The 25,265-nt window shown below is 34.6% G+C and overlaps 1 protein-coding gene across 50 annotated transcripts in view; it reads right to left on the reverse strand.

Annotated features, from left to right (window-relative positions):
• PCM1 (pericentriolar material 1) overlaps positions 1–25,265 on the reverse strand; it is an 80,615-nt gene that overhangs the window by 50,968 nt on the left and 4,382 nt on the right. For 8 of the 50 annotated variants that reach the window (XM_057303468.1, XM_048226359.2, XM_057303472.1 and 5 more), the window contains exons 3-11: positions 24,253–24,412; positions 18,490–18,668; positions 17,655–17,772; positions 15,740–15,985; positions 14,479–14,748; positions 13,164–13,334; positions 6,297–6,474; positions 3,649–3,758; positions 1,862–2,078 (exon numbers count right to left, since the gene is read on the reverse strand). In XM_057303468.1, coding sequence (XP_057159451.1) covers positions 1,862–2,078; positions 3,649–3,758; positions 6,297–6,474; positions 13,164–13,334; positions 14,479–14,748; positions 15,740–15,985; positions 17,655–17,750 — 1,288 coding nt within the window. In that variant the 5' untranslated portion in view covers positions 17,751–17,772; positions 18,490–18,668; positions 24,253–24,412. Of the gene's footprint in view, positions 1–1,861; positions 2,079–3,648; positions 3,759–6,050; positions 6,141–6,296; positions 6,475–11,201; positions 11,391–12,862; positions 12,980–13,163; positions 13,335–14,478; positions 14,749–15,739; positions 15,986–17,654; positions 17,773–18,489; positions 18,669–24,252; positions 24,413–25,265 lie in introns of all 50 variants that reach the window. The other 42 variants (XM_057303448.1, XM_048226330.2, XM_057303462.1 and 39 more) reach the window with 12 other exon arrangements.

Below are 25,265 nucleotides of genomic sequence, written 5' to 3' on the forward strand. Positions count from 1 at the left end.
CACATTCATACCATGAAATACAACTCAACAAAATCTTCTGATTAGATGATGGCTTATCTCCTACAGTTCTTGAATTACACGTTAATTACTTTTCTGTCCACACGGATCAAAGATACCTTATGCCTTCAAGGGCAATGAAGATTAAGAATCTTTGCACTTGTCTTCCTCCATCACTTTAAAACTACTATCATTTATCTCTTTCTCACAGGGACAACCATTATATGTTGCTCACATTATGAATTGCTACAACTGGTTTCCAGTGGTGTCTTTGCTCTATTCCTTGACTGTTCTACCTTTTGCTGCTGCTTTCCGACTGTTCCCCACTGTTTCCCAGAGTCATCAGTAGGCAGAGTGCTACTTTATCATGTATATAAAACTGACCACCAGGCCTTCAGTACAACTTTCGAATTTTAAGTTTTTCTTAGCTGTGTCCATCTGTAGAAGATAAGCATTGGGCTGGGGGTGGGGAGCGCCTGGGTGGCTCAGTCAGTTAAGCATTTGCCTTCAGCTCAGGTCATGATACCAGGGTCCTGGGATCAAGCCCTGCATTGGACTCCCTGCTCAGTGGGGAGCCTGCTTCTCCCTCTCCATCTGCCCCTTCCCCTTGCTTGTACTTTCGCTCTCTAATAGGTAAACAAAATCTTTAAAAAAAATAAAAAGCATTGGGATTAGATTATACTCTAGAGGAGCAGAGACTAGCAGAGGTCTGGGAAAAGAAAGGAGGATGTTTCAGGAAAAAATATTAAGGTGTTTTTTGGGGGGCGGACAGCAGAGAAACAGAAGATGGACAAAGAATAAGGAACCGGGACTCCAGAGATGTTTTTTCTATTCCTTGTCTTTTCTTTAATAAGACAGCACTTGGAATGTTGAAGAATTATGACTAGCTAGGGTTGACCCTACTGATCAGACCCTACTGATCAATATGCTAGAGCTCCTATTACTAACTGTTTGGGTAAGAGGCAAGGACGAGGCTTGAGAAGGTGTGAAGACAGCAAATGAGGACTAGTAACTGGATCTCAGTCAGACAGAAGTAAAACATATGTGCAGCAGAAAAGGTGGTTCCTAAAGTGTAACTAGTATGACCATGCTTTTCCTATTCCTCCTAAGATGACTATTTATATATTTCAAAAAAGTTATAAACTTTTTAAAAATTTTTTATTTGTCAGAGAGAGAGCACAAGCATGGGGAGCAGGCTGCAGAGGGAGAAGCAGGCTCCCCACTGAGCAAGGAGCCCAACTCGGGACTCAATCCCAGGACCCCGGGATCACGACTGAGCCAAAGGCAGACACCCAACCAAATAAGCCACCCAGGTGTCACAAAAGTTATAAACTTTTTGCAGTTTATACAGTCTACAAGTTATAAACTGTGTTAAGTTATAAATTTTCTGCACTAAACCATATGTACTATATGATTTTCATGTTTGTTTGTTTTTTTTTATAAATACTTTCTAAATCGGTTTGATAGTTTTTAGATCAAAGTACCAATTTGGATTAGTTTTCCTTTAAGGAAAAATCTGAATATGCTAAAAAATCCAGTAATATATGTTCAAGTATCTAATAGTTTACCTTCTCTTTTTCTTTACCCTGAATTAAAATCCTACCAATTTTTCAAGGCCCAAGTTTATTTTTTCCTTTTACTGAATTATAGAACAGATCTATACCATCTATTTGGTTATCATCATATACTGCCTTGTTGCTTAAGAACTTACCCCATGCAAGTCCTATCTCCTCTCAAATATTGTAATTTTCTTGAGGAACTATGAGTTCATTCATTCACCAGATATTTACTAAATTAACTACTGCATGCCAGTACATATACTCATGTGTCCTCCACCTAATATTGCCGAGCCAGCCTTACTTACATGATGAATTGTTCAGATGTTGATCTCGAAGGGTATGAAGTTCTCCAAGGAGTTTGTCCATTTTTTGTTTCTTTTCCTGTAATACTCTCATTTTGCTAAAAAGTTGTACTTTCTCATCAGGTAAGTGTTCTGAAACTGATGGATTCCTGCTCTGGGAAACCTCCCTAGTTAATGAAAGACTTTCTGCTTGTCTTCTATTGTCTGGAACAGTTGGAGGCTTATTTAAAATAAAAAAAAGAAGAGGACCAAGGCAATGAAAGGTTTCATTCTCATTTTAAAAACACAAAAATACTCTTTATAAAAAGTGATAAATATTTGCCTAGAGTGTGCTGGTGGGTAAGCATATGCCTCTCCAATTTCCAAATTACATATTATTTTCTGATGTGCCACTATAACATCTATATGGTTTTATGGACACACATTACTATGCAGTGGTCTTGAATTCACTGGACTGAATTACCATCTGGATCCAAATTAAGTGCTAGAAATATCATACCTTTTATAAAGTTTCAAAAATCTCATTCTCTCTCTTGCCATCTTTTTAGAATCACCATCATAAACTTTAACTTCTTAATCTGTCAGTTTTTCCTACCACTTCTTTCCTATGATCCTCCATTAAAAAAAATTCAAAATTCACTAAGGCTTATCAAATCATAAAATGAATAAACACCACTGAGCTTAAATTTTAACATTTTGCCACATTAGCATCAATTCTTTTTTTTTTTAAGAGAAATATAACATTACAGATATAACTAAAGCGCTATATATACCAACCCCCAATCTCATTACTCCCTCCAGAGATAAACACAATCTGGAATTAGGTGTCTACCATCATCATATATGTTTATATTTTATTGTACCTACACAAGATATACATCCTTCATGCATTTTTGAACATCAGCCAAGTGGTATCCTTCTTAAACTCGTGTTTTTCATTTATTAACTCTGGCTCATTTACTGTAACTGGCTGTAAGATTTCACTCTACGTGTATATCATAGTTTATTAATCCATTTTCCTGTTTATGGACATTTAGATTGTTTCTAGATTTTTGCTATTAACAAAACCTGCCATGAACATTCTTGTATATATATCTCCTTGTGACCACGTGAAGAATTTCTCTAAGATGGGGCATTTGCAGGGTCACCAAAAAAATGTGCTAGATACTGCTAAATAATTCTACAAAGTGGTAGACCATTTTCATTTATTTTTACCTGGTCAACAGACAGGAGACACTGAATCTTCATACTCATTTCCAGTAAAGAGGTAAAAATTCACCCTTTCTTACTCAAGGCCCATAGATTGAAATTTGCATTTAAATCATTTACGAAGGTCATCAAATTGTAACACTTATTAACTCTGAAATTAAACTTAAGAACTTTCTCCAAAATTGTTAGTAAAATATTTAAGGACATAGATTCAAATATAACTTAAGCTTTAGAAGTTATGACCATAAAGAATCTTTGGAGAGGAATAAAGAACGTATTATCTAGTAGCATATAAGAAGAAAGTTTCACCTATCACAGCATTCAACATAGATTTTCCTCTAATTTAGTGTTTCTCCAAGTATAGTCCCCAGAATACCAGCAGTGGAATCACACAGTGGGGAAGCCCACCTCAACTATATGAAGCATACATACTTTGGGAGTGAGGGGATCCCCATGATCAGAAAACTATATATTTTCTTTAAAGAAAATGCCAGCTGATATTTTTGCAATAGTGAAGTTTGGGAACCACTGGTTTAATTAATATGATTTTAAACTCAACTATACTAAAAAATTTAAATTACCTGAGAATCACGAAGCTGATTATGAAAATGCTGAATTAAATCATTCAATTCTTCATTTAGTTCAGAAGTGATACTAACTCCAGATAGGCTACCTGTAGTTTCTGTTACAACTGGAAAGAAAATTAACAACTGTTCATTAAAGCAAACAAATTAATATACCTTTTCAATTTCTGAGAAGCTAAAAATAAATTCGGGGGGGGGGGAAGAATTTTAAAAAATCTTACCTAACATAATTTAAAACTAGTTAACCCTCAGATTTATCTCCTAAACAATCATTTTAATAGAAGTTTCCATCTAACCTGAAAACAGGGACACAGAAAACTCTAGTATAGCGGTTCATCTTCTTCTGTCCCATCATTCAAGGAGGGATATTGCTACATTCCAATGAAGAATAATGACACAGTGGAGTAGAGAGAGGACAGGCCTATCAGGTTGGGTTGGGGGAGTGGCAGGGAAAGTGGTTAATCTGAAAAAGCACAGCTGATACTGACAGGTCTCAATCCCCACACCTTCCCCCAAAAGAATCAATGCTCTATACAGGGGCTGACAAATTTTTCATAAAGATTCAGATAGTACATATGTTAGGCTTTGTGGAAATACAGTTCTGTCTCAACTATCCAGCTCTGCCATTGCAGGGAAAAAGCAACCACAAATGTTACCTAAACAAACTGGCATGGATATGTTCCATGAAACTATTTTACACAGTGGGCCAAATCCAAAAGTCCAACTACTAAAGTAGTTGCTTGTGATACAATGCATACTATAAGACCGTAGTTTTTATATCCTTATGGCACTATTCCTGAGGCACTATTCTGATGAAATTTTGATAAGGGGTTCCTGCTCTACTACCCAACCGCTCTGTGCTTATCCTTCCCAGCTCTAAAAGAGACACTGGCTATAAATTGTTTCTGCTTTAAAGGAAAATACTAGCTTTTTCAAAGAGAAATCAGAATTTCAGGGCTATTTAGAATCCCAAGTATCAGTGCGAACTCTATTTTGAAAAGAAAGAAATTACAGATTACTAACCCACACTGCTAGTTCAGTAAAGAACAACTTTCCCCACAACTATTATTTTGCCTCGTTTACATACCAGAAGATTAAATACTATCCTTCTGGTTTTTCATCAGAAACTCATAAATACAAGAGAATATGTTTTAAAATTACTAACCTGAAATTCTTTTTGAAATAATATAAAAAATAAATTTAATCTTAAACTCTTGGTTCATTCTACTTAGTGTCTGCCTCATTATAGTATATTTTAAAGAAGAAGAAAAAAGTTCATATATTCAGAAAAAGATCTCTGACCTAGAATTCAAGAAATCTGATTTTACTGATATGTCATATAAGTACAGGCAAGTCACAAACTCTGTGTTAGAGCTCCTTCTCTCCCAAATGAGACTAAGAGAAAAAGCTCTGGCGACTGACCTACAATTCTCTGATAATCAAATGAGATGATGTAAACATAAGTATCCGAAATCACATCACCACCACAGGCAAATCTCTGAAATCCAGAACTTGAAAAATATTTAAAATATTTAAAAGTCATTAGCCATTAACTAGTATGTCACTGTTTATATATTTTGTTTTATTCTAAATTATCTATTTCCTAAATATAAATGTAAAAGCTAATGAATTCTGGACTTTACAAGGGAAAAATGGGTTGAAAATTTATCTAATTATTACTATATATATTATATATATAAAATATACAATTATGTAATTATTACAAAAGAGTAAGGTACTTGGAAGTCATATAGTTCCATATGAAAATGCAAAATTAAATTATGTATAACAGTGATCAGAGGGCTAAGCCACTGGGCTAGGTGTGGACAGCAGCATAAGTTGAGTAATAACAAGGTAACCTCAGTGAGGACCTAAAATAGAGAGCCTACAGGAAATAAATTATTATTAGACTAAGATGACAGACTAGAAAATATACCTTAGTTTTACTGAGTTCTAATAGGTAACAAGTTGTTTTCAACTTAATGAGAAATTAAACAGGTTTGAAAATGATGAAAAAAAACTATAAAATTAGACTCAATACTGAAGAATTCAATACAATTTCCACCTAAATGATACATGGCTATGAAGGAAGAAGGAAAAATGAAAGAAACGTTTCTGAGTCTCAGGAAGACTATATATAGAATATAAATACGGTTCAAAGACACTAGTGTATACAACTGGGCACCTAACTGAAATAACAGAGCTACTACCAACATTAGAAGCTAAAGAAGCTCTACAAATTTATGCACTGTCTCCCTTCAGGTTTTGACCTTTCCTTGGTAGGCAAGAGAAGTATGGCAATCCCAGGTGAATAAAGTACAAAAAGTGGGAAAAAAAAAACCATGAAGAGCCCTATCAGTGTGAGGTACAAAAACAGAACTACAGCCTGTCTCTTTTACCTCTTAAGGGTACTCTCTGATGAAAAGGAGAGCGAGCTGGCTGGCTGCCCGGTACAGTATGATGGCCAGGAGTTGTCCCTGCAACCTTTTCTGCATAACCAGAGAAAAGCACAGGACAGGGTAAGCCTCATATACAGGTTTCTAAACTAGTCAACAATTAAGATCTATAATAACCAGCATCCACCTTGCAATACCATTATTAATTGAGCCTTACTTATAATAACAACATGCTACACTGGGGCATACCAGAATCATCCATCACAGCAATAGCTTGCTCTGCTTTGTGCTGCAGAGCAAGAAGAGCAGCCTGTCGTCCCTGCAGAGCTCTCAGTTGCTCCTGCTGCTGTAACATCCTTTTTAGTAAGTCATGTTGTTTCTTCAAATTTTCTATCTCTTCCATAGGCTCCTGCTGAGGATCTCCGGCCTAGAAAATAAGATCAATAATACTTATATCTGATTACTAAAATTCATGTTCCTGTTTCAACTACCAATGGCACAGTACAGACACAGATGATAAATTAGTATTAAATACATAATGGTAAATACAGTTTCAGTAGACTTGAAGGAAAAAAGAGCAGGAATAAAATGATGACAGAGATAGCCTGCCATGTTGAGTTAGGTAGTTAGGTAATTTCAGTAAAAGATCATAAGCAATGGTTTAGCATGAAGAGGAATTAACAAAGGAAAAAAAAAAAGGCATATAAAAAAGAAGGTCAGAAGGTCAAAAAGAGCTACACACACACACACACACACACACACACACACACACACACACACAAGGGATCCAGACCTTACAGAAAAGGAAGAACAGATCATACCAGGTTAATGTCCTAAAAATATCCTTGAAGAGGACTAAAAAAATTTCTGCCCCACTTCTAGAAATGATGTTAAAAAAGAAAACACTAATAAAAAAAACCAAACCCACTATTTTCTAACCAAGGACAAAAATTGTAAAAACACTTTTATTTGATAATTTGATATAAACGGCTTTCATTTACTTGCGTCTCATTTTGTAAGCATAAAACAGAAAACCTTATATTTTGTATCAAAGATATCACTATTACGTGTTCTTTTAAATTATGCTTATTTAGCTGAGTCTGAGAACATTAAATACTTTGAAATTATCTCCAAAAGCTACCATTTTGCCTAAAAGTAGAGGAACAAGTTTAAACAGATGCCACTTTAAAAAAATTATAAAATGTTAAATATTAATCTTAAAATCAGTGAAATTTACCCCAACAAGAAAAAATAAAAGTCAATCAAACAGAGACCAATTTAAATACAACTTGGAAAAAATAAAGTATAAGCCAAATTACATATGAAATGTATATATACCATATTGGAATTTTTCATCATGGATCTGCCTTTTTAAAAATCTTATATTTTAAAAGTTTAAAGATTTTACCTAATATTTACATAGAATATTTCTATTAACTTAGAAACATTTAGTCAATTTTAAACTTGCTCTGCTACCAAATTTTGGTTGGGGTTATGTATATTTTAACTGAATAATCCCAACTACAAAAGTTATTGAGGAGAATAAATAAGTTTAATAATTTCATTTCAAAGTAAAAATGTACTGATCTACTTTCTCTATGTACATGTGATCCTGCAGGAATTATGGAAACACAGATGGTTCCAGAGGGAGTCCCTACTGGGTGACATTCCTTATCCATACTTTGCAAAAATGCCTTCTCTTTACCTTCCCAAGTGAGTAAGTATATGGCTCTAAATTAAATACTGGAAAGAAGTAAGATCAAATAAGGAAGTAGAAAGACTATGGTAGGAATATTTGATGTACAAATCAGAGAACTCAGTCAATGCTGCCTCTATCCTGTATTGACTGACTAGACTTCATGAACATGGAAGAAAAGCAATGATCTTGGTCAAATTAGTACTTACTAAAGATTCTCTGTTGTCTTTAATTTCCAAAAAACTAAAGCCCCTTTCAAATTAACTACTGTGTACTTGGTTCTCTCCTGGCCTATAAAAGCGGAGTTAAGTTGCTAACATTTATATTCATTCCTGTCAAAATTCATCTTCTTAGTTCTGGCTTATGTCAATTTATAATCCTCCCATCTCTCAAAAATATGTAGTTCAGACTTCAAGCTAACCTTAAAGCTACCTAATTTTAAAGAGTTTACTAAATAACATTCTGGGTTTTTACCGTTTAAGAAGCAAATTTTTAAAAGGAACTTTAATCCTTGTTAGTCACATTTTCTTTTAGATTTTATTCACTTATTTGAGAGAAAGAGAGCGCAATAGAGAGCAGGGGTGGGGGCGTGGGGGGTGGGGGGCACTGATCCCAGGACCCCAGGGATCATGACCTGAGCAGAAGGCAGGGAGGGGCTTAACCAAATGAGCCACCCAGAAGCCCCTTGTTAGTCACATTTATTTCCAAAACTCTGATACTCAAATTATAAAGAATTCTGAACTATTTCTTAAACACAATTATCTTCAGATTTTTCACTAATCCAAAAATGAATTCCCAACAATTTTGCAATTAGTAGAGTTTATTACTGCTTAGTAACTTTTGCATCCATATAATTAACATTTCAAACTAATACTCAGAAGCTCTGAGCTGAGGGAGGCAGGAAGGGACTATAGTCAAATATAAAGAAAGGGAAAATGAGAAAATGGAAATAAAAATACCTAGGGATTATAACATGCCAAGCAGATGGCGCATGGAATAGGAATCCAAAAGGGAAGTGAAGAATATATTCACCTTTCAAACACTATTTTCACTTAAACTTTTTGAATCACCTCCAACAAGTACATTTTTAGTTTATAGATAGAAAAAATAACTTAGACATGAACTCCAAAACTGCACAGAGGTAACAGTCCAATTTCAGAAAACTGTCTTCCTCTCCTCTAGTCAGATGAGGTTCCTCCAATAATTTTTCATGGATCCAAATTTATTTTTGTAGCTGAAAAGTACCTTAGATAATATGTACTCCATTTTTTTTTTTTTCATGTGAAAGGTGAGGAACTATAAGCCCAGACAAAATAAAGCTGTGATTTATCCAATATCACAGGGCAAGTCAGGTTCCTAAGGTGAAGGCTGGTGTTTACCACACCATACTGCCTGCCCCAAAATTGTGTGCTTACATAGTTTTAAATACAAAAGTCTAAGATACCATGTCTAAGGAAACATAGTCTGGTCTGGGAGACAAAGTCAGCCCGCATGAAATAACTAGAAATGATGAAAATAATAGCAAAAAAAAAGAGTAGGTGATATTTTAAAAAGCTTAATGAAGTCTCTAAAAGCTGCAAGTGAATGTGCAGGAAAGAGGAGTATGGGAAAATAATGAGGGCACGGGTGGAAGGCTTCTTTTTAAAAAAGCATGCAAAGTGTCATCATGTCTATAAAATATTCCATAAAATGGATTCTGTCCTTGTAAGTAGCTGGAGAATATCAACCACTTCCTTTCAAGCTGCAACTCACAAGGCTGCTTAAGCTCTGAATCTCAACTTTTTTCCTACTCTCCTAACAGAATATGACATTTTGAAAGGATGATAAGTAGGGAATGAAGGTGAGGTGGGGAGAACATAGTTCTGCACAGCAGAGGAAAAATAAAGTCAGTTGGTGAGAATGAGGAGTTTTTTCAAATAATCAAATAATATTATGAGTAGAGTACTGATAGAACTACCCCTAGGATGGCCCTAAGAATCAAAAGATTAAAGAGAATCAATTGGAATAAACTCCAAGAAGAAAGTTCAATAGTGAGCAATATTCATTTATAAGGCTATTATTCAAGGAAACTGAGAAACAGAAAAATGGTTTTTAAAAGTAAATATATCACCTTAGAAAAAAAAACTGAAAGATTTTTCTGTTTGTCACTCACTGTTCAGAAGACTTAAAGAGAACAGTAAGTTCCAAAGAATATTTATCGTGTCTCACACTTTCTCTTCTCCAATGCTACTAGTTTCAAAAATAATCAGCTAGTTAATTTACTCTTCTGTTGTATTGGGCACCTTTTGCTTTAATATTTCATAGTAAGATCATCTTAGCTGATTTCAAACTGTATCCTCAAATTCTTATGGGAGCCAAGAAAAAAAAAAAATGCCAAAATACTTAGAGGTTTTGTCATTTTTAAACAGCCAAAAAAAAAAAGTGCATAACAAAATAAAAACAGTCCTAGTTAATATAAGCTACTAATAAAACAAAAGAAATTAGTCTAATCTATATTTATTTTTTTAAAAGATTTTATTTATTTATTTGACAGAGAGAGAGACAGCCATCGAGAGAGAGAACACAAGAAGGGGGGAGTGGGAGAGGAAGAAGCAGGCTCCCAGAGGGGGAGCTTGATGCGGGGCTCCATCCTAGAACGCTGGGATCAAGCCCTGAGCCAAAGACGCTTAAGGACTGAGCCACCCAGGCGCCCCTAATCTACATTTATTAAAATAGTATTTGACTCCTGCCAAATGGATATGAGCACTTTCTTATAAATGCTTTTATTGAAACTTGTTTTAAGTGTAAATACACAAAGAGTTGTCTTTAAACCTTTCCTGAGTGCTTTATGCAAATCATGGAAAATTTAGAGTAAACACTGGAGGAAAAAAACCAGCAGAAACATTACCAAGCAACATTTTTTTTTTTGCTTAAGTATTTAAAAAAAAAAAAAAAAAGAATGGAAGGGGTTTCCAATAAAATATAAACCACAAATGAAAAAAAAAAAAGCACTATAAAAATACTGCATTCTTAGAAAGACAGGAAAGCTAACAGCTTACTCCATTTTCTTTTTCTTTAATGAATGACTGCAAGAATTAAGACAAAATTTAAAAGTACCATGTTCATCCATGAATACAAATATCAAGAAACAAAAGGCAACTAATGGTTAAGGTTTAAGAAAGTTCTATTTTGAGTTCTCAACAGCAAAAAAAAGAAAATGGATTAAGTCCTTTGTTAATGCAAATTAAATACTGCTGCCACATATAATCCATGGAAAGGAGTATAGGAAAACAGAGAAGAATAAATAAAAACACTAAGGGAGACCATTTTACTAAGGCAAATTACAGTATAATTATCCGTGTTAATAGCATATATATTTAAGAGTAATAGTAACAACAGAAAGGCAAATAAGGAAGAGGAAATGTGAACAAAAGAGGTGCTCATACAGAGACTTCCCAAATTAATATTGTGAAATATACCTTTGAGGGAAATCCACGTTTTCGGCTATATTTCCTATTAGGCCTCAGTTCCCTGTCATTCTGAGGAGTTCTGTCACCTTTCCCTTTTGGACTTGTGGTAACGTCAATGTCTGAAACCTGTTCTTGTGAAGCTGAATTCCCTAGTTTGTCCTCAATGCACGGCCGAATTCTCAGACTAAAAGATGCCTCCTTTATTAAATAGTGTAGCATATTAATTTCTTAATACAAACTCCTGTTTAACATACAAGCCAGCCTCGTGAATAAATACAAAAAATTTACCAATTCATCTCTTTCAAAATCAATCCACCCTCCCCCCAAGTGGCAATAACTTAAGACTTAAATCTCTGTAGACTAGACTAATGCTTACTATAATCAAATATCATATAATAGGCAATTTCCAAACTATATAACAACTGGAGCATATTTTAACATTTATTCTGCTGTTATTAATATCAACTTTGTCATTTTATGTTACGAAAAATATTCTCATCACAGTGAACGCTATATACGCTAGTATATAAATAAAAATAATTAACTATACCATTTCCTGCCCCTCCCCAACAGAATTCCTTTACCCATATTCCCCAACTCCTCCATTTCTGCAAGAATGAAATGTGAGGAAAAACATTATTCCCAGCACCACTGTAATCAGAAAAACAATTTCCCCACAACAGACTCTATTTTCAACAGTTGTCTGCATCAAGCCCTCTGAATATCTATCTCCTGGTGAAAACAATGTAGGAGAAAAATTCAAATTTCCTCTTCAAATTTCTAGGAAGGGCAGGGAACAGAAAGGAGGCAGGTAAGAAACTATGCAGGTCAACACTAAATGGAAACAAACCCTCAAATTTCTCATGCTGAGTGGTATTTTGGAACATATCTCAGAAACAAAAGATGGACATACATGGTTATATTCCATAAGAAAAGCTTTACTGGTAACAGGTTTTCAAGTTTACTAATGCATGGTTATAAGTGCACCTGTTCAAAATGCTTAAAAGCATACTAGTTTTGAAGCACACTACCTCCTATGAACTAAGTTTATTTTACAAAGCTTTCCTCAAAATTCTTTAAATTTCTGATTATTTTTCCAAAAGACAGTATTTTGATAAATTTCATTTTGCAGAGTTAGAAATTTTATTTTTCTCACCATGAATAAATCATAATGTAAATGATACCCTGGTTCCAATTCCGTTTCAGTCGTCTGGTTTTGCTATAGTTCAAAGCTAGCCCGAAGTATAAAAAATCCTAGTAGCCTTCAAATGAGTCCTCAATACCAAAATCTTGGGAGATTTTTCCAAGAGACAATATACTTAGTAATGATATTTTGTACTTCTAGCTCTTATACTCATGATAAATTTTAACTTTCCCAATGCTTCTTGAAATGAGTGAAGCTGTGCTTAATGAAACCAATAGAAAAACTGTGTTTCTGCAAGCATATCACAAATCAGATTTTTAAATCAACCATGAAAAGTGTTTAATGTAAGTAAAACTTTTATACTTCCATGTTTTAAAACAATATATACAGCATTAACAATTTGAGGGTTTCTTCCCTGAAATATACTTTTCATTAAGGAATGCCTATAAAAAATATCATCTTGAAAAATGGGAGGAAAGTTTAAATCTTCATTTCCAGCACTTTTAATTACCAAAAAGCCGCTTACCGTGGTATCTGAAGCCTCAGACTGCACATCTATGTTTAGCGATGTGCTCTCAGCTACAGAACCAGATCCCACAGCTGAATCTATAGTCCGAACATCCTCCTCCTCATTTTCTCTAGCCTGAAATATTTTAGTGGTATAAATCATACAACTATTAAAAAGGGCAATAAAATGTTATAATGGATGGCACGATTTTTTGAAAATATATAATTCCTCTGGGGTGGAATCAGAATGTCATCAGCATATGTACACTAATATACCAGAAAAATAACTCAACACATTATTTAAAAGGTCCAAAACTTACAAGGATTTTTTGGAGAAATTTCATATATGACTTTTCTTGTTCTTTAAGGTGATCTATTAGATGTGTAAGGCGCTCAACATTAGCAGATCTTTCATTTTTCTCTACAAGATCTTCCCGCATGGAACTAGCTTTAGTAATGTAATCACGAATCTGAACAAGCCTGCTTACAATCTGCATGAAAAACATTTGGGGGAAAAAAAAGCATGAAAATAAACAGTATGTAAAAGTGAGCATAATGAATTCCATAGCAACACTTCTACATATTTTTTTTTTAAAGATTTTATTTATTTATTCGACAGAGAGAGAGACAGCCAGCGAGAGAGGGAACACAGCAGGGGGAGTGGGAGAGGAAGAAGCAGGCTCATAGCGGAGGAGCCTGATGTGGGGCTCGATCCCAGAACGCTGGGATCACGCCCTGAGCCGAAGGCAGACGCTTAACCACTGTGCCACCCAGGCGCCCCGACTTCTACATATTTTTTATTTCAAATATAGTAACCAAAGAGTTACCTAGGTTTATCATTTGAATTCATACATGCAAAAGTTCTGAATCAAATTTAGAATTTAACCGAAACATAACTGGCAATACTAACAACTCCAATTACTGTGAATTTAAAAATTCAAAATTAGGGGCGCCTGGGTGGCTCGGCCATTAAGCGTCTGCCTTTGACTCAGGTCATGATCCCAGGGTCCTGGGATCGAGCCCTGCATCGGACTCCCTGCTTGGCGGGAAGCCTGCTTCTACCTCTCCCACTCCCCTTGCTTGTGTTCCCTCTCTCGCTGTTTCTCTCTGTCAAATAAATAAATAAAATCTTAAAAAAATAATAAAAATTAAAAAAATTTAAAAAAATTAAAAAATTCAAAATTAGTTTTAATTTACGTTACCTGAAAAATTTAACTCACAAAACTGCATGCCTTTAAACTATTATTTATGTAAAGTTTTTCTAATGTTTATATATTATTGCCTTTTAAGTAAAAGTAATATACTTTTGAAAGTACTTTTCAAAAGAACTATATAACCATTTAAAAAAATTCTTACAATCTACTAATCCCATTGTTTCAAACTCCTCTTTACTAAAAAATTGGCACACAGCCTTTGGCAGGTAAACAGAAGCCTTAATTTACAATATTCCATTTCTACAATCATTTTGGGTAAAAAGAAATTTACACTATATTGAATAAATCTGAGAGATTAATAAGGAGAGTCCAGAAGTACTTGGCTAAAAGTCCTATGTGCATAACCCAGTAAAACTTTCTTAATCTCAATATTTCTACTTTGGAGCTCATGAAAGCAAAGAGCAAAAGAAACATTTTTCACCTGGCTGCTCTCCATTGCAGGCTCTCCTCTTCCATCTTCTTCAGAGACTTGACAGTTTTGCAAAAGGTCATTACTTAAAGCAGACGCAAACAACTCTTTACATTGGGCTGATCCAGTCATTTCTCTCTTTGGAGGACTTATAGCAGCGTCTTTGCCCTTGTTAGTATTAATCTGCATAGGCAAGAAGTTGAAGGGCTTTCGGTTTTCACTAAGCTGACGTTTGTTGTTAGCAGCTGTTGCTCTACCTTGAGAATCACTTCCAATGCTTCTCTACATATGAAAAAGAAACCAAATCCCACAAACATTAATTTTACAATTAAAAAAAAATTCCAATGTTCTTGATCAGTTTTACCATATTAATTAAGTATACATAAACAGCTCTGTCCATAAGATTCAAATCTACAAAAGTCTTTTACTAAAATATCAAAATTTGATCAATGCCTCCTTATTCCTCATTTTGTCAGACATAATTCAACTGATGAATATGAGCAAGATCAGTATAAATGAAGTACTAGGACTACAAACCCTATTTATAACTCACATTGCTAATCATACTTGTTCACCGAATTCTGTATGGGCTTTGGAACCAATGAGTAGATCTTAATTAATATAAACATCAGCATTAGGATGGGTCTAGATGAAACACTGCCTGAAAAGTGCTCAGCTCAGTGCCTGGTATATAGTAAACGTTCAGTAATTATAAACAGATGACTAAATGACATGTGATCACCACCATCAACACACCAGACTTGAACATACCTTTATGCATATTTGGTAAACTATTTATCTCTCTAAAGCACTGATGTGACAATAAAACATTTGTTAAGAGTTCATTACTTTTAGTTCCAAATTTTACTTCAGTGATTATAATACCAACCAGAGTTTTATTTTAAACTTGAGGTAATCCAGAACATCCACACTTAGCCAATGATAAATATTCTAAACTGGATCCTCCCTTTTGCTTAATAGCAATCTTATTCAGTTATGAGCATGTAAAATTTAGTTTCATGATGAAATGACTTACATGAGTCATAGAGTATTAGTAATAAAGTCACAAAACACCTGTCCTTAGCAAGTTCAGAAATAAAGTCTTTGCTGCCCTCCAAAGAACGTAATACCACCACCACTAAATTCTTTCCATATACACAAGAACTAAGAAAAAGGAAATAAAGAGCTCACTTTTTATTCTTAAGACAAATTATTTAACCCATTCTAAATATTTCCCATAGTTATAACTTGATTTTTAAAATAATTCACAAACCTGATCTAAATCACTGAAGTTTATCCGCTGTTTAAGTTTCTCTAATTCTGCCTGCTCTGGAACAGACATCTGAGTCACATATCTACTGTGTGGAAATGAATGTGGAGTCTTTGTTCTTCGCCTTCCAACTCCTGGTGATGACTCCGGAGAAATATCATTAGCTACTCTTTTATCACTTTCCACACCAAACTTTTTCTTATTCTTTTCTGATGATTTATTTGCTTTCTTCTGTTGGCCACCCCAATCCTTTAAAAAAGTAAAGGCAAAAGTTAATCTGCCTCTATCAAACCAGGAAAGTAATTTGATATGCTTAAAAATTTTTAGTCAGCCTTAAAGTTAAAAATGACAAAACATTTTTCACATAAACATACAGCCTTAGAAAAAATTATTTACTTCTACTAATGTGTTCCCCCATGCCATTACATCTAGCCTAAATTTCATAGACAGTCCTTCAGAAAATAGATTACTTTCCATCATAGATCTTTAAACAAACATAAATGCCAAACTCCAACCCTAGAGTCAGTCTGAATATTTTCAAAAGCATTTTTAAAAATGGTTCCCTACCATTTATAAGTTGGATAGTAAAACAAATTATAGATACCTTTACTGGCCTCCTTTAAAATCAGTGTGTATAAGACAGATCCGGAATCAACCTAGATTCTAAAGTAATTATTGTTATCTGAAGAAATGTTCACTGTGTGACCCAGGCAATTTACTTAACTTCCGATAGTCTCAGTTTCCTAATCTCTAAAATAGTGTCACCTTTAAAATATGATTAAAAATAACATTCATGAAACATCTAGCACAGTGCCTAGGATATAGTAAGCAATAAACATAACTATTCTTACTTTTCACAGGCAATAATGTACTACATGATAAGACCTGACATGAAATGACAAAAATGATTCATGTTTTAATGTGAAAATATTTTCATTTACTTAGTTATACCCACATAACCAAAGTCATTCAACAAAAAGGTCTATAAAGTCCTACCTTAATCATATTGGAAGAATCATTTAGCTGTTTTTTTTTTTTTTTAAAGATTTTATTTATTTATTTGACAGAGAGAGAGAGACAGCCAGCGAGAGAGGAAACACAAGCAGGGGGATGGGAGAGGAAGAAGCAGGCTCCCAGGGAGCCCGATGCAGGGCTTGATCCCAGGACCCTGGGATAACGCCTTGAACTGAAGGCAGAGGGGCAACGACTGAGCCACCCAGGCACCCCAAGAATCATTTAGTTTTACTACAGTAAAACCTTTTGGGATATTCTCCTCATTTATAACACAACTCCCTTCTCTACGAACTGTCCCTCCACCCCAATCCATACCCTACCCCTTCCTGGCCACAGATGATTGGAAAAGAGATGCATATCTAATCCAAACTGGGATAATCATATTTTAAAATTTCAAATCAGAACTAAAAGATAACTACTCAGTATATAATTGAGGCGATAACTGAAAGCTTTAGAATAAAGGGTCAGCCACGTATTACATGAACCAGAGGAGAGCGAAAGCTGGTCTGTGAAAAGAAAGTTGTGTTAAGCAAAGGCACTCAGAAGCAAAGAGTCAGGGCAATGAAAAAGCAATTCTTGACAATTTTCTAGTTCCTTTTTCTAGTCCCCTCCTAAAACCCAGCTATAGTGTTTTAATGTGTTTAACTTGTTTTCCATAAAACATCTTTATACACTTCTAATAAATCTTTTTGGCTTAAGATAATTCAGGTTGATATCTGTTACCTGCAAACAAGACTCTCTTCAAATAATGTAACAAATAGCCCAGGGTCATTTAATGTCTTGCCCAGCAAGAAAAAAATGTGTTTACAAAGAGTCTCAGCGAATTTGATTTGGCTAAGTCAGGGGAAAGTTTCATTTTATCATTAGTAGTTAATGATACACCATCAATAATAAGTTATCATACCATATTGTTGAGTCGGTCATCAACACCCTCATTGCTCCAGTTTGGTAAATCCTGATCATTCACACCTTCTTCAAAAGGACCTCCTCCTGTGGCCATCCTGGTTTTACCAATTAATTTTCTGCAAAACAAGTGAAAACTAACATTTTTAACACATAAAAACAAACTCCTAATTTTTAAATCATTCCATGAAGCTTAGTGACATAAAAGAATCTCAGAAAAGTTGATTTTATGAAATACAAAGAGGTAGTGTCAACCACCCATCATAGACAAATTGATTTAGCTGCCATACACATATTATAATTAACATGAGTTAAGTAGCTGGAGTGATGGGAAGGGGAAGGAAAATTTCAAAAAATCCAATATGTGTACTGACCTGCATGCTTTCAGGCTATTTTATTTAATTAATTGAACACAGTCCTAAAAGGCAGAGCAATGAGGCAGGAAAAAAGTTATTAATGTCTGGAACCAAAACTGCTCTTAGGAAAAAAAACTAATATTCCCAAAGACCTGGGAATTTGTTTTGTGTCAAAGTTTCAAAGAGGGTAGAAATGCTCTGCATGGAGAAAAGTTTGGTTTTAGCAGGAATGTAGTGGTAAGCAAGATAAAAAGACAGAGAGAGAAGCAGGCCTAGGTGGGTGAATGGGCAATAAAAGCCAATACAGCGGCTTAAAACAATCAAGAAGCATGATGCCTATTGCTTTACTTTAAATTATATTGCTGCTACCTCACAGTTTTCCCTAAATCTTGACTAGTCTACCAAAGTTGCAAATTCTCCCCACTAAAAAAAAAAAAATGAGGATTTTGTGAATATCCAGGAAGGTACTGAATTTCATACCTGGGTCAAAGAGATGAGAAAAGAAAGAGCAATGGCAGAAGCAGACGTTCAGAAATAGAGATGATCAGCAGAAAATGAGATTTCTACATAACCTTGTGGAGGACTCTGGCTTTCCACTGGGTGTGGAACTGCGCAAGTTGGAGAAGGACTGAGCGAAAGAGATGGGTAGATAACTTTATCTAGAATTCAAGGGGCAGAGAAAGCCATTAGACAGTAGGGTTATAATAGGTTTCAGATTTTACAAATAACACTAACATTAAAAGAAGTTAATTTCTCCAAGGTCACTCAGCTAAAAATGTCAAAAAGGAATACATATCCGAGTTACTTTGACTGTAAAATCCCAACTTATCTCATTCACTAGAGCAAAAAATTAAAAGCATTATCATCCATGACAAAGTAGGAATTATTGCAGAGATGTTTTAATGCTAGAATATCTATTAGAATAATATATTAATAGATTACAGAGAAGTTAAATTTTATCATCTCAAAAAATGGTGATAAAATTCAACACTAAATCTGAAAAAATCTTAAAAAGTACAAATGCACTGATACTTCCTTACAGTTACATGTACTGTTATACTATTTGTTATTTTTTATCAATGAACACACATTACTTTAATAATTTTCCAAGGAGTTGAAAGAAGTATATACTTTAAACCAATAGCCAACAATATTAAAATAAGAAATAAAGAACATCCCTATTAAAATAAAGACCAAAACAAGAATGTCACACATCAGTTATTTAGCATTGTTTTTAAAATTCTACAAAATGGAAAAACATGAAACAGAAATATTAACACTGAGAATACAAAAGGTGATATTCTTTAAAATATGCATTAAAAAACAAAGAACTTCAAAGTATCACCAACAACCACACAGAAAATATACTAGAGAAAAATGATGCCACTTATAATAGTGACAAAAAAAGAAAACATCTAGGAATAATGTAGATTTTGCCCTAAGTAAAGAAGCACCAGTGAACTATAAAACAATGTAAGAGAAAATTTTCTAAGTAGAAAAACAAACTATCTTCCCTCATGGGAGGACAAATTTTATAAACATACCATTTTTTTCCCTAAATATAGACTTAATGAATTCCCAACGGGATTCTTCTTAGAACCTGACAAAACAAGTCAGTATAAAAAACTTAAATATCTGGGGCACCTGAGTGGCTCGGTCAGTTGATCTTGGGATCAAGCCCCATGTCAGGCTCCCTGCTCAGCAGGGGAGTCTACTTCTCTCTCTCCCACTCCCCCCCCAAGCTTGTGCTCTCCCTCTAATAAGTAAAATATTTATAAAAAATTTAAATATCTGAAAAATAAAAGCAAAAGTAGCAATAGAGGTTAGGCGAGTAGAAAACTAGTCCCAAGAGATATTCAATCATATTGAGTACCTATATGATTAAATACCACCCCCCACAAAATCCTGAAATATACCCAAAAGAAAAATGTAATGAGGAAAATTAATCAATCACAGCTGACCTCTATTTTGTTTACTATATGCCAGGCACCATGCCAAATATTTTGCAGGCATTCTACCATTTAATCCTCACAAAAATACTATGATGTATGATGATATAGGATTATTCACTTGAAGGGACAATTTGTTAATAATTTTGAAAAAGATTATTTAGAGATTTAACAGCATTTCTCAACTAGAATCCTTCATCTCAATACAGAACACAGCAAAATGTTCTGAGTAACAATATTTTCAATTCTCCCAAGGATGGTACATGCCCAGTACCATTTCAGACATAGAAGAGGAATTAATTCACAGTAAACAATAGATGCCTTAGAGCTTAATTCTCTCCCAATTGAAAAAGACTGCCTTGTACCATAACACCAAGATAGTAACTAGATTAAAAACAGATCAGGAAGATTAAAAAAAAATCAAACAACAGACAGACAAGCAGGAAAACAGGATGGGCTTTAAACATCGAGATCTTACAAATATGGAATGCAGAAATAAAAGGGAAAAAGTTTAACAGATTTTATTCACATAAAAGTAAATCCCAAGTTTATGGAGAATAAATAGTAAATGACAAATCAGGAGGAAAATCTGAAAGAAATATGAGGTATACACTCAATATATTTACTATATAAAGAATTTATGGGGAAAAACAAGAAAAATAAAACACTAAAAACCCAAGAAAAGTAAGTATAAACAGGTTATTTAAAAAGAAGTCCATAAACATAAAATGATAAAAATGTTAATAAAGTTCAGCAGCAAATTAAAATGAGGGACTATTAAATTTACTATATTACACATATTTCCTAATTCTGATGACAGCAAAGGGAAACTGGAACTCTCAGTCACTATGGTGAAAGCATAAACTGGCATAACCTTTCTGGAAAGCATTTTGGCAATACCATATCAAGAACTGGGAAATTGAGTTTTGACCCAGTAATTCTCTCCCTCCAGAGCTAATACAAGAAACGAGGGAATGGGGAACTATAATGCAGGAAATAGTTCATTATGTTACAACTGTGATAAACTGAAAACAAACTAAATGTTAAACCACAGGCTGGATGCTATTAGGAAAGAGTACCCTCCCAAACATATATAATTATGAAGGCTGAACGATGATATTGCCCGTGTTTATAATATCGAATATAAAAGAGGAAAAAAAGCAATACGAAAACTTGCACATAGATTAAAAAAAACTAAGAGGGGCGCCTGGGCGGCTCAGCTGTTAAGCGTCTGCCTTCGACTCAGGGCTCAGGTCATGACCCCAGACCAAGCCCACATCGTGCTCCCAGCTCGGTGGGAGCCTGCTTCTCCCTCTCATACTCCCCTTGCTTGTGTTCCCTCTTTTCGCTGTCTCTGTCAAATAAATAAATAAAATCTTAAAAAAAAAAAAAAACAACTAAGAACATATACTAAAGTGCTTGCATAAAAGCAACTGTTGGTTGTGGGGGTACTAATGTGATCATTTTTCTCATCTTCTCATATACTTTTAGCAATACCTTGCATTGTTTTTTACACTAGAAATATATTTAAGAACTTTACAAAATAACTGATACCCACAGAGAGGTATGTCCAATGAGCTGAAATGACATTTAGACGAATCATTTTGCACCTATTTCCTAGATGTACCAATATAATTTATAATACTAAAGAACAGGTGCTCCAAAAACTACATATGCAGTAGAGGCAATACCATCTTCAGAAGTACTAGAAGCTAACTGTAAAACATAAATTAGAATGGAAAAGTTATGAAGGTATTCAAGTAAAAACTCTTACATACCAATTTTTTCCTAAAATAGTGTATGCTATGCTTTCTATTAGTAGAGTAATAAAATTTACTTTAAGATAAATTAAAAATATATTTGGAGAGATAATGTTTTACATTTTATTTTTATATTATGATGAATTCCCTCTAAAATGAAGAGCTTCTTCTAAGAACCTATTTAAAGGCTACATGACTTTGAACACTATTAAGGTAAGTTTTTAAAACAATTTAAAAACTAAATATTAAAATTAGTTTGGGAAAAATAGGTCCAATTTAAAAAAATCTTTTTAAAGACCACTTACTATATAAAGTCTATTGAATTCACAGAATAAACAACTTTGTCTATACAACATTGTGATGAGATAAACACTCATATGAGAATAGAATATTTAATAACTTAATAATGATATCAAATGTGTTTAAAAGGTACATTCCTATACAACTATTACTATGAAGCTAAAGAAATAATTGCATGTTGATCAATTCTCAACATAGTAATAGCTGATTTATCTAAGAAGGTAAAAATCTCCCCCTATAAAATGTAGAAAACACAGGCAAGTATTTTCCTCTTCCACCTCCAAGTCACCTTTAGAAACAGGTGCCTGCCTTCTAAATTTTATTCTGTAGACACATTGTTATTATTCATAGTTTTTATTATTATTATTTTAAACTATTATATGGAAAGACTTCTAATAATAAAATACTAGGTATATAGAGAAGACGACCAATTTAAGTAGGCTTCCAATAGAGTTGGTGACTATTACAACATGGAAGATGAGCCAGTGAGAAAGCTGTTCAAGGATAAGTCCTAGGTTTTGAGCTTTAACAACTGGGTGTATGGTGACTGGAAAAGGAACAGATTTTTATTGAGAAAAGATGATGAGTTCAGTTTTAGCAATGCTGGGTTTGCCGTGCACTCTAGGCTGGAGAGAGATTTGCTAGTCATTTGCTCAGGAAAGTACATGAAGTGGCACAGAAGGGACGGGGAGAAGAGGAAGAGAATGAGACTGAGACTGGACCAACACGGACATTTAAGAGACAGGAAAAGAACACTGAAAAAAGCAGAAAAAGACAGAAGGGAAACCAGGAGAGTGTGCTGGAAAAGGCAGAAGTGTTTAAAGGAGGATATCAGTAAGAATGCCAAATGTTACTTTATCACATTAAAAAAGTACTAAGAAGTGTCCACTAGGATTCAGCAACAGGGAGGTTACTGATAACCTTAGTACGAGCAATTACAGCAGGGTGGGGAGGGTCAATCCCGTAACTGGAATGCATTTATTGATGGGGAAAGGTAAAAATAAAAGAAGTCATCATTAGGTAATTTTTTCAAGGAATTAGTCTATGAAGGGAAGCAGGCAGAGATGGGCATGAGAAAAGTTTTGTTAAAAGCATGTTTAAAATTTGTTGGCCAAGAGGTAGTAGAGGAAGATTTTGAAGAGGCAGAAAAGAGAGGAGATAGTGTGTGGTCTCCGAAAAAGCGGTGGTAAGAAAAGTGACGAGCTTTAGACAAAAGAACATCTTTCGTTGAACAAAGGGAAAGGAGGGAAGGATGGAAGTAGATAGAGGCTAGTTAGCAGATCTGTGGGTAAGAAGCTGAGGGGGTCTGTCAGTGATGTGAAGTAGAAAGGACTGATCCTTAAACGTGAGGGTGAGACAGCAGTGTCTGAGAGATGTGAGAAGAGTAAAGGAGAATGACTGTGGACAGCACTGAGGACTCAGGTGAGAGCAGAGAACGTTCACAGATATCACGAATCTACAATGTGAATTTTTCCCCAGCAGTGCTCATCAGCCCTGGTAGAATACTCCACTGAATCCATCCAAGGTGGGGGATTTTGCCAGGCAGGTTTAATAGAAAGACAATAAGATGGAGAAGCTGAAGCCACTGGAAAACAATCAGCACAAGTCATGGATGATGGTATGGGAAGAACAGGGATAAAAGTAAAATTCTTCTACTTTAAACAAGCACTTTTACCCATGCTATGACCTACTAAACTAAGTTGAAACTAATCAAAAGTTTCATTTAGCTGTTTTTGACAGCCCTATCTGGCTCCCTTATCTCGCAAAGATACAAAATGCAAAAATACTATGGCAATTTATAAACTTTCTGTGACTGATCTTTCTGAAGAAAACCCTGTCACAGGATTCTTACCATAGAAAAGTATTTATACACACACACAATTACAGTATTAACTGCCACAGAAATAACCTATGACTCACCAAGGTTAATCTCTGAAATAACTAAGAAAAAACTAATCAAGAAAAAGTACTATTTTTCTAAAATATTTAAATTCAGATATTATCTCTGAAATGGCATTAAATTACTCCTAACCATCTCCGGAAATACCATCTTGACAACTGTAAATGAAGGTTTTAGAAATACTCATCCTAATAAAATAATGTAGGAAGTATAGTTTTTTTCTAAATATTTACTAAGAGTCACAAAATAATCAAAGGTGGTACTATATATATATGTACAAGTTTTCTAAAGGTTGCATTAATTAGGGTATTTCCTTTACTAATTATAAAAATACCTGGTACACTGTTTTGAAAGTCTTCATACAGTGTCCAAATGTACTAAGCACTTTTAATAGAAACTGAGAAGAAAATGAGTATTTGGTTTTATGTGTTGTTTAGTCAATTTCATTTGAGGAACTTCTCGATTTCTTCTCTGTACTTAAGATGGTCAAGTACCTAAAAAAAAAAAAAAAAAAATCACACAGGATCTTTTCCATAGCACTTTCAATTTAAGACTTTGTAAAAATTTCAATAAATTTTTGGACCTTAAGATATCTCTGTAATTACCCTCTTCAAATTAAAAAAAATAGAAACTATTAAGACATTGAGGGGAAGGGGATAAAAAACCTGCAACAAAACATAACACTATTTCAGTCAACAAAAATTTTATTCGACCTCACTATGTACCAACTATTGCATTAGGCCTACCTTACAATATAGTTATTCTGTGTAGAGCATTTCATATCAACAAAAATATGCCCTTGCTCAAAGAAGCGAGAACACTGAGGTCAGTTAAATTCTGCTTGCTAAGACCTCTGCCCCCCTACAGTTTATATTCAAAACCTATTGCTTCCTTGTCATGGGTTACATATAACATCCAAATGTATCTGTAGGCCCTGCTACCACGCTAACTTGGAATCTCAGTCTTTGCTGCCTATCCCATACTCACTGTTATCAGCTCTTCCTATCACCCCCTTCCACTGGACCATTACAAACAAACTTCCTACATCCTCCATTGGTTTCCCAATATTCCTCCTACTTCTTCGGGTTCAATAAAATCCCAAATCCCTCTAAAAGCACTATTTACTGGGGCGCCTGGGTGGCGCAGGCGTTAAGCGTCTGCCTTCGGCTCAGGGCGTGATCCCAGCGTTCTGGGATCGAGCCCCACATCAGACTCCTCCGCTGGGAGCCTGCTTCTTCCTCTCCCACTCCCCCTGCTTGTGTTCCCTCTCTCGCTGGCTGTCTCTCTTTGCCAAATAAATAAATAAAATCTTTAAAAAAAAAAAAAAGCACTATTTCCTTAGCAATC

Source organism: Ursus arctos, unplaced genomic scaffold (genome assembly GCF_023065955.2).
Source record: "Ursus arctos isolate Adak ecotype North America unplaced genomic scaffold, UrsArc2.0 scaffold_27, whole genome shotgun sequence".
Taxonomy (NCBI): Eukaryota; Metazoa; Chordata; class Mammalia; order Carnivora; family Ursidae; genus Ursus; species Ursus arctos.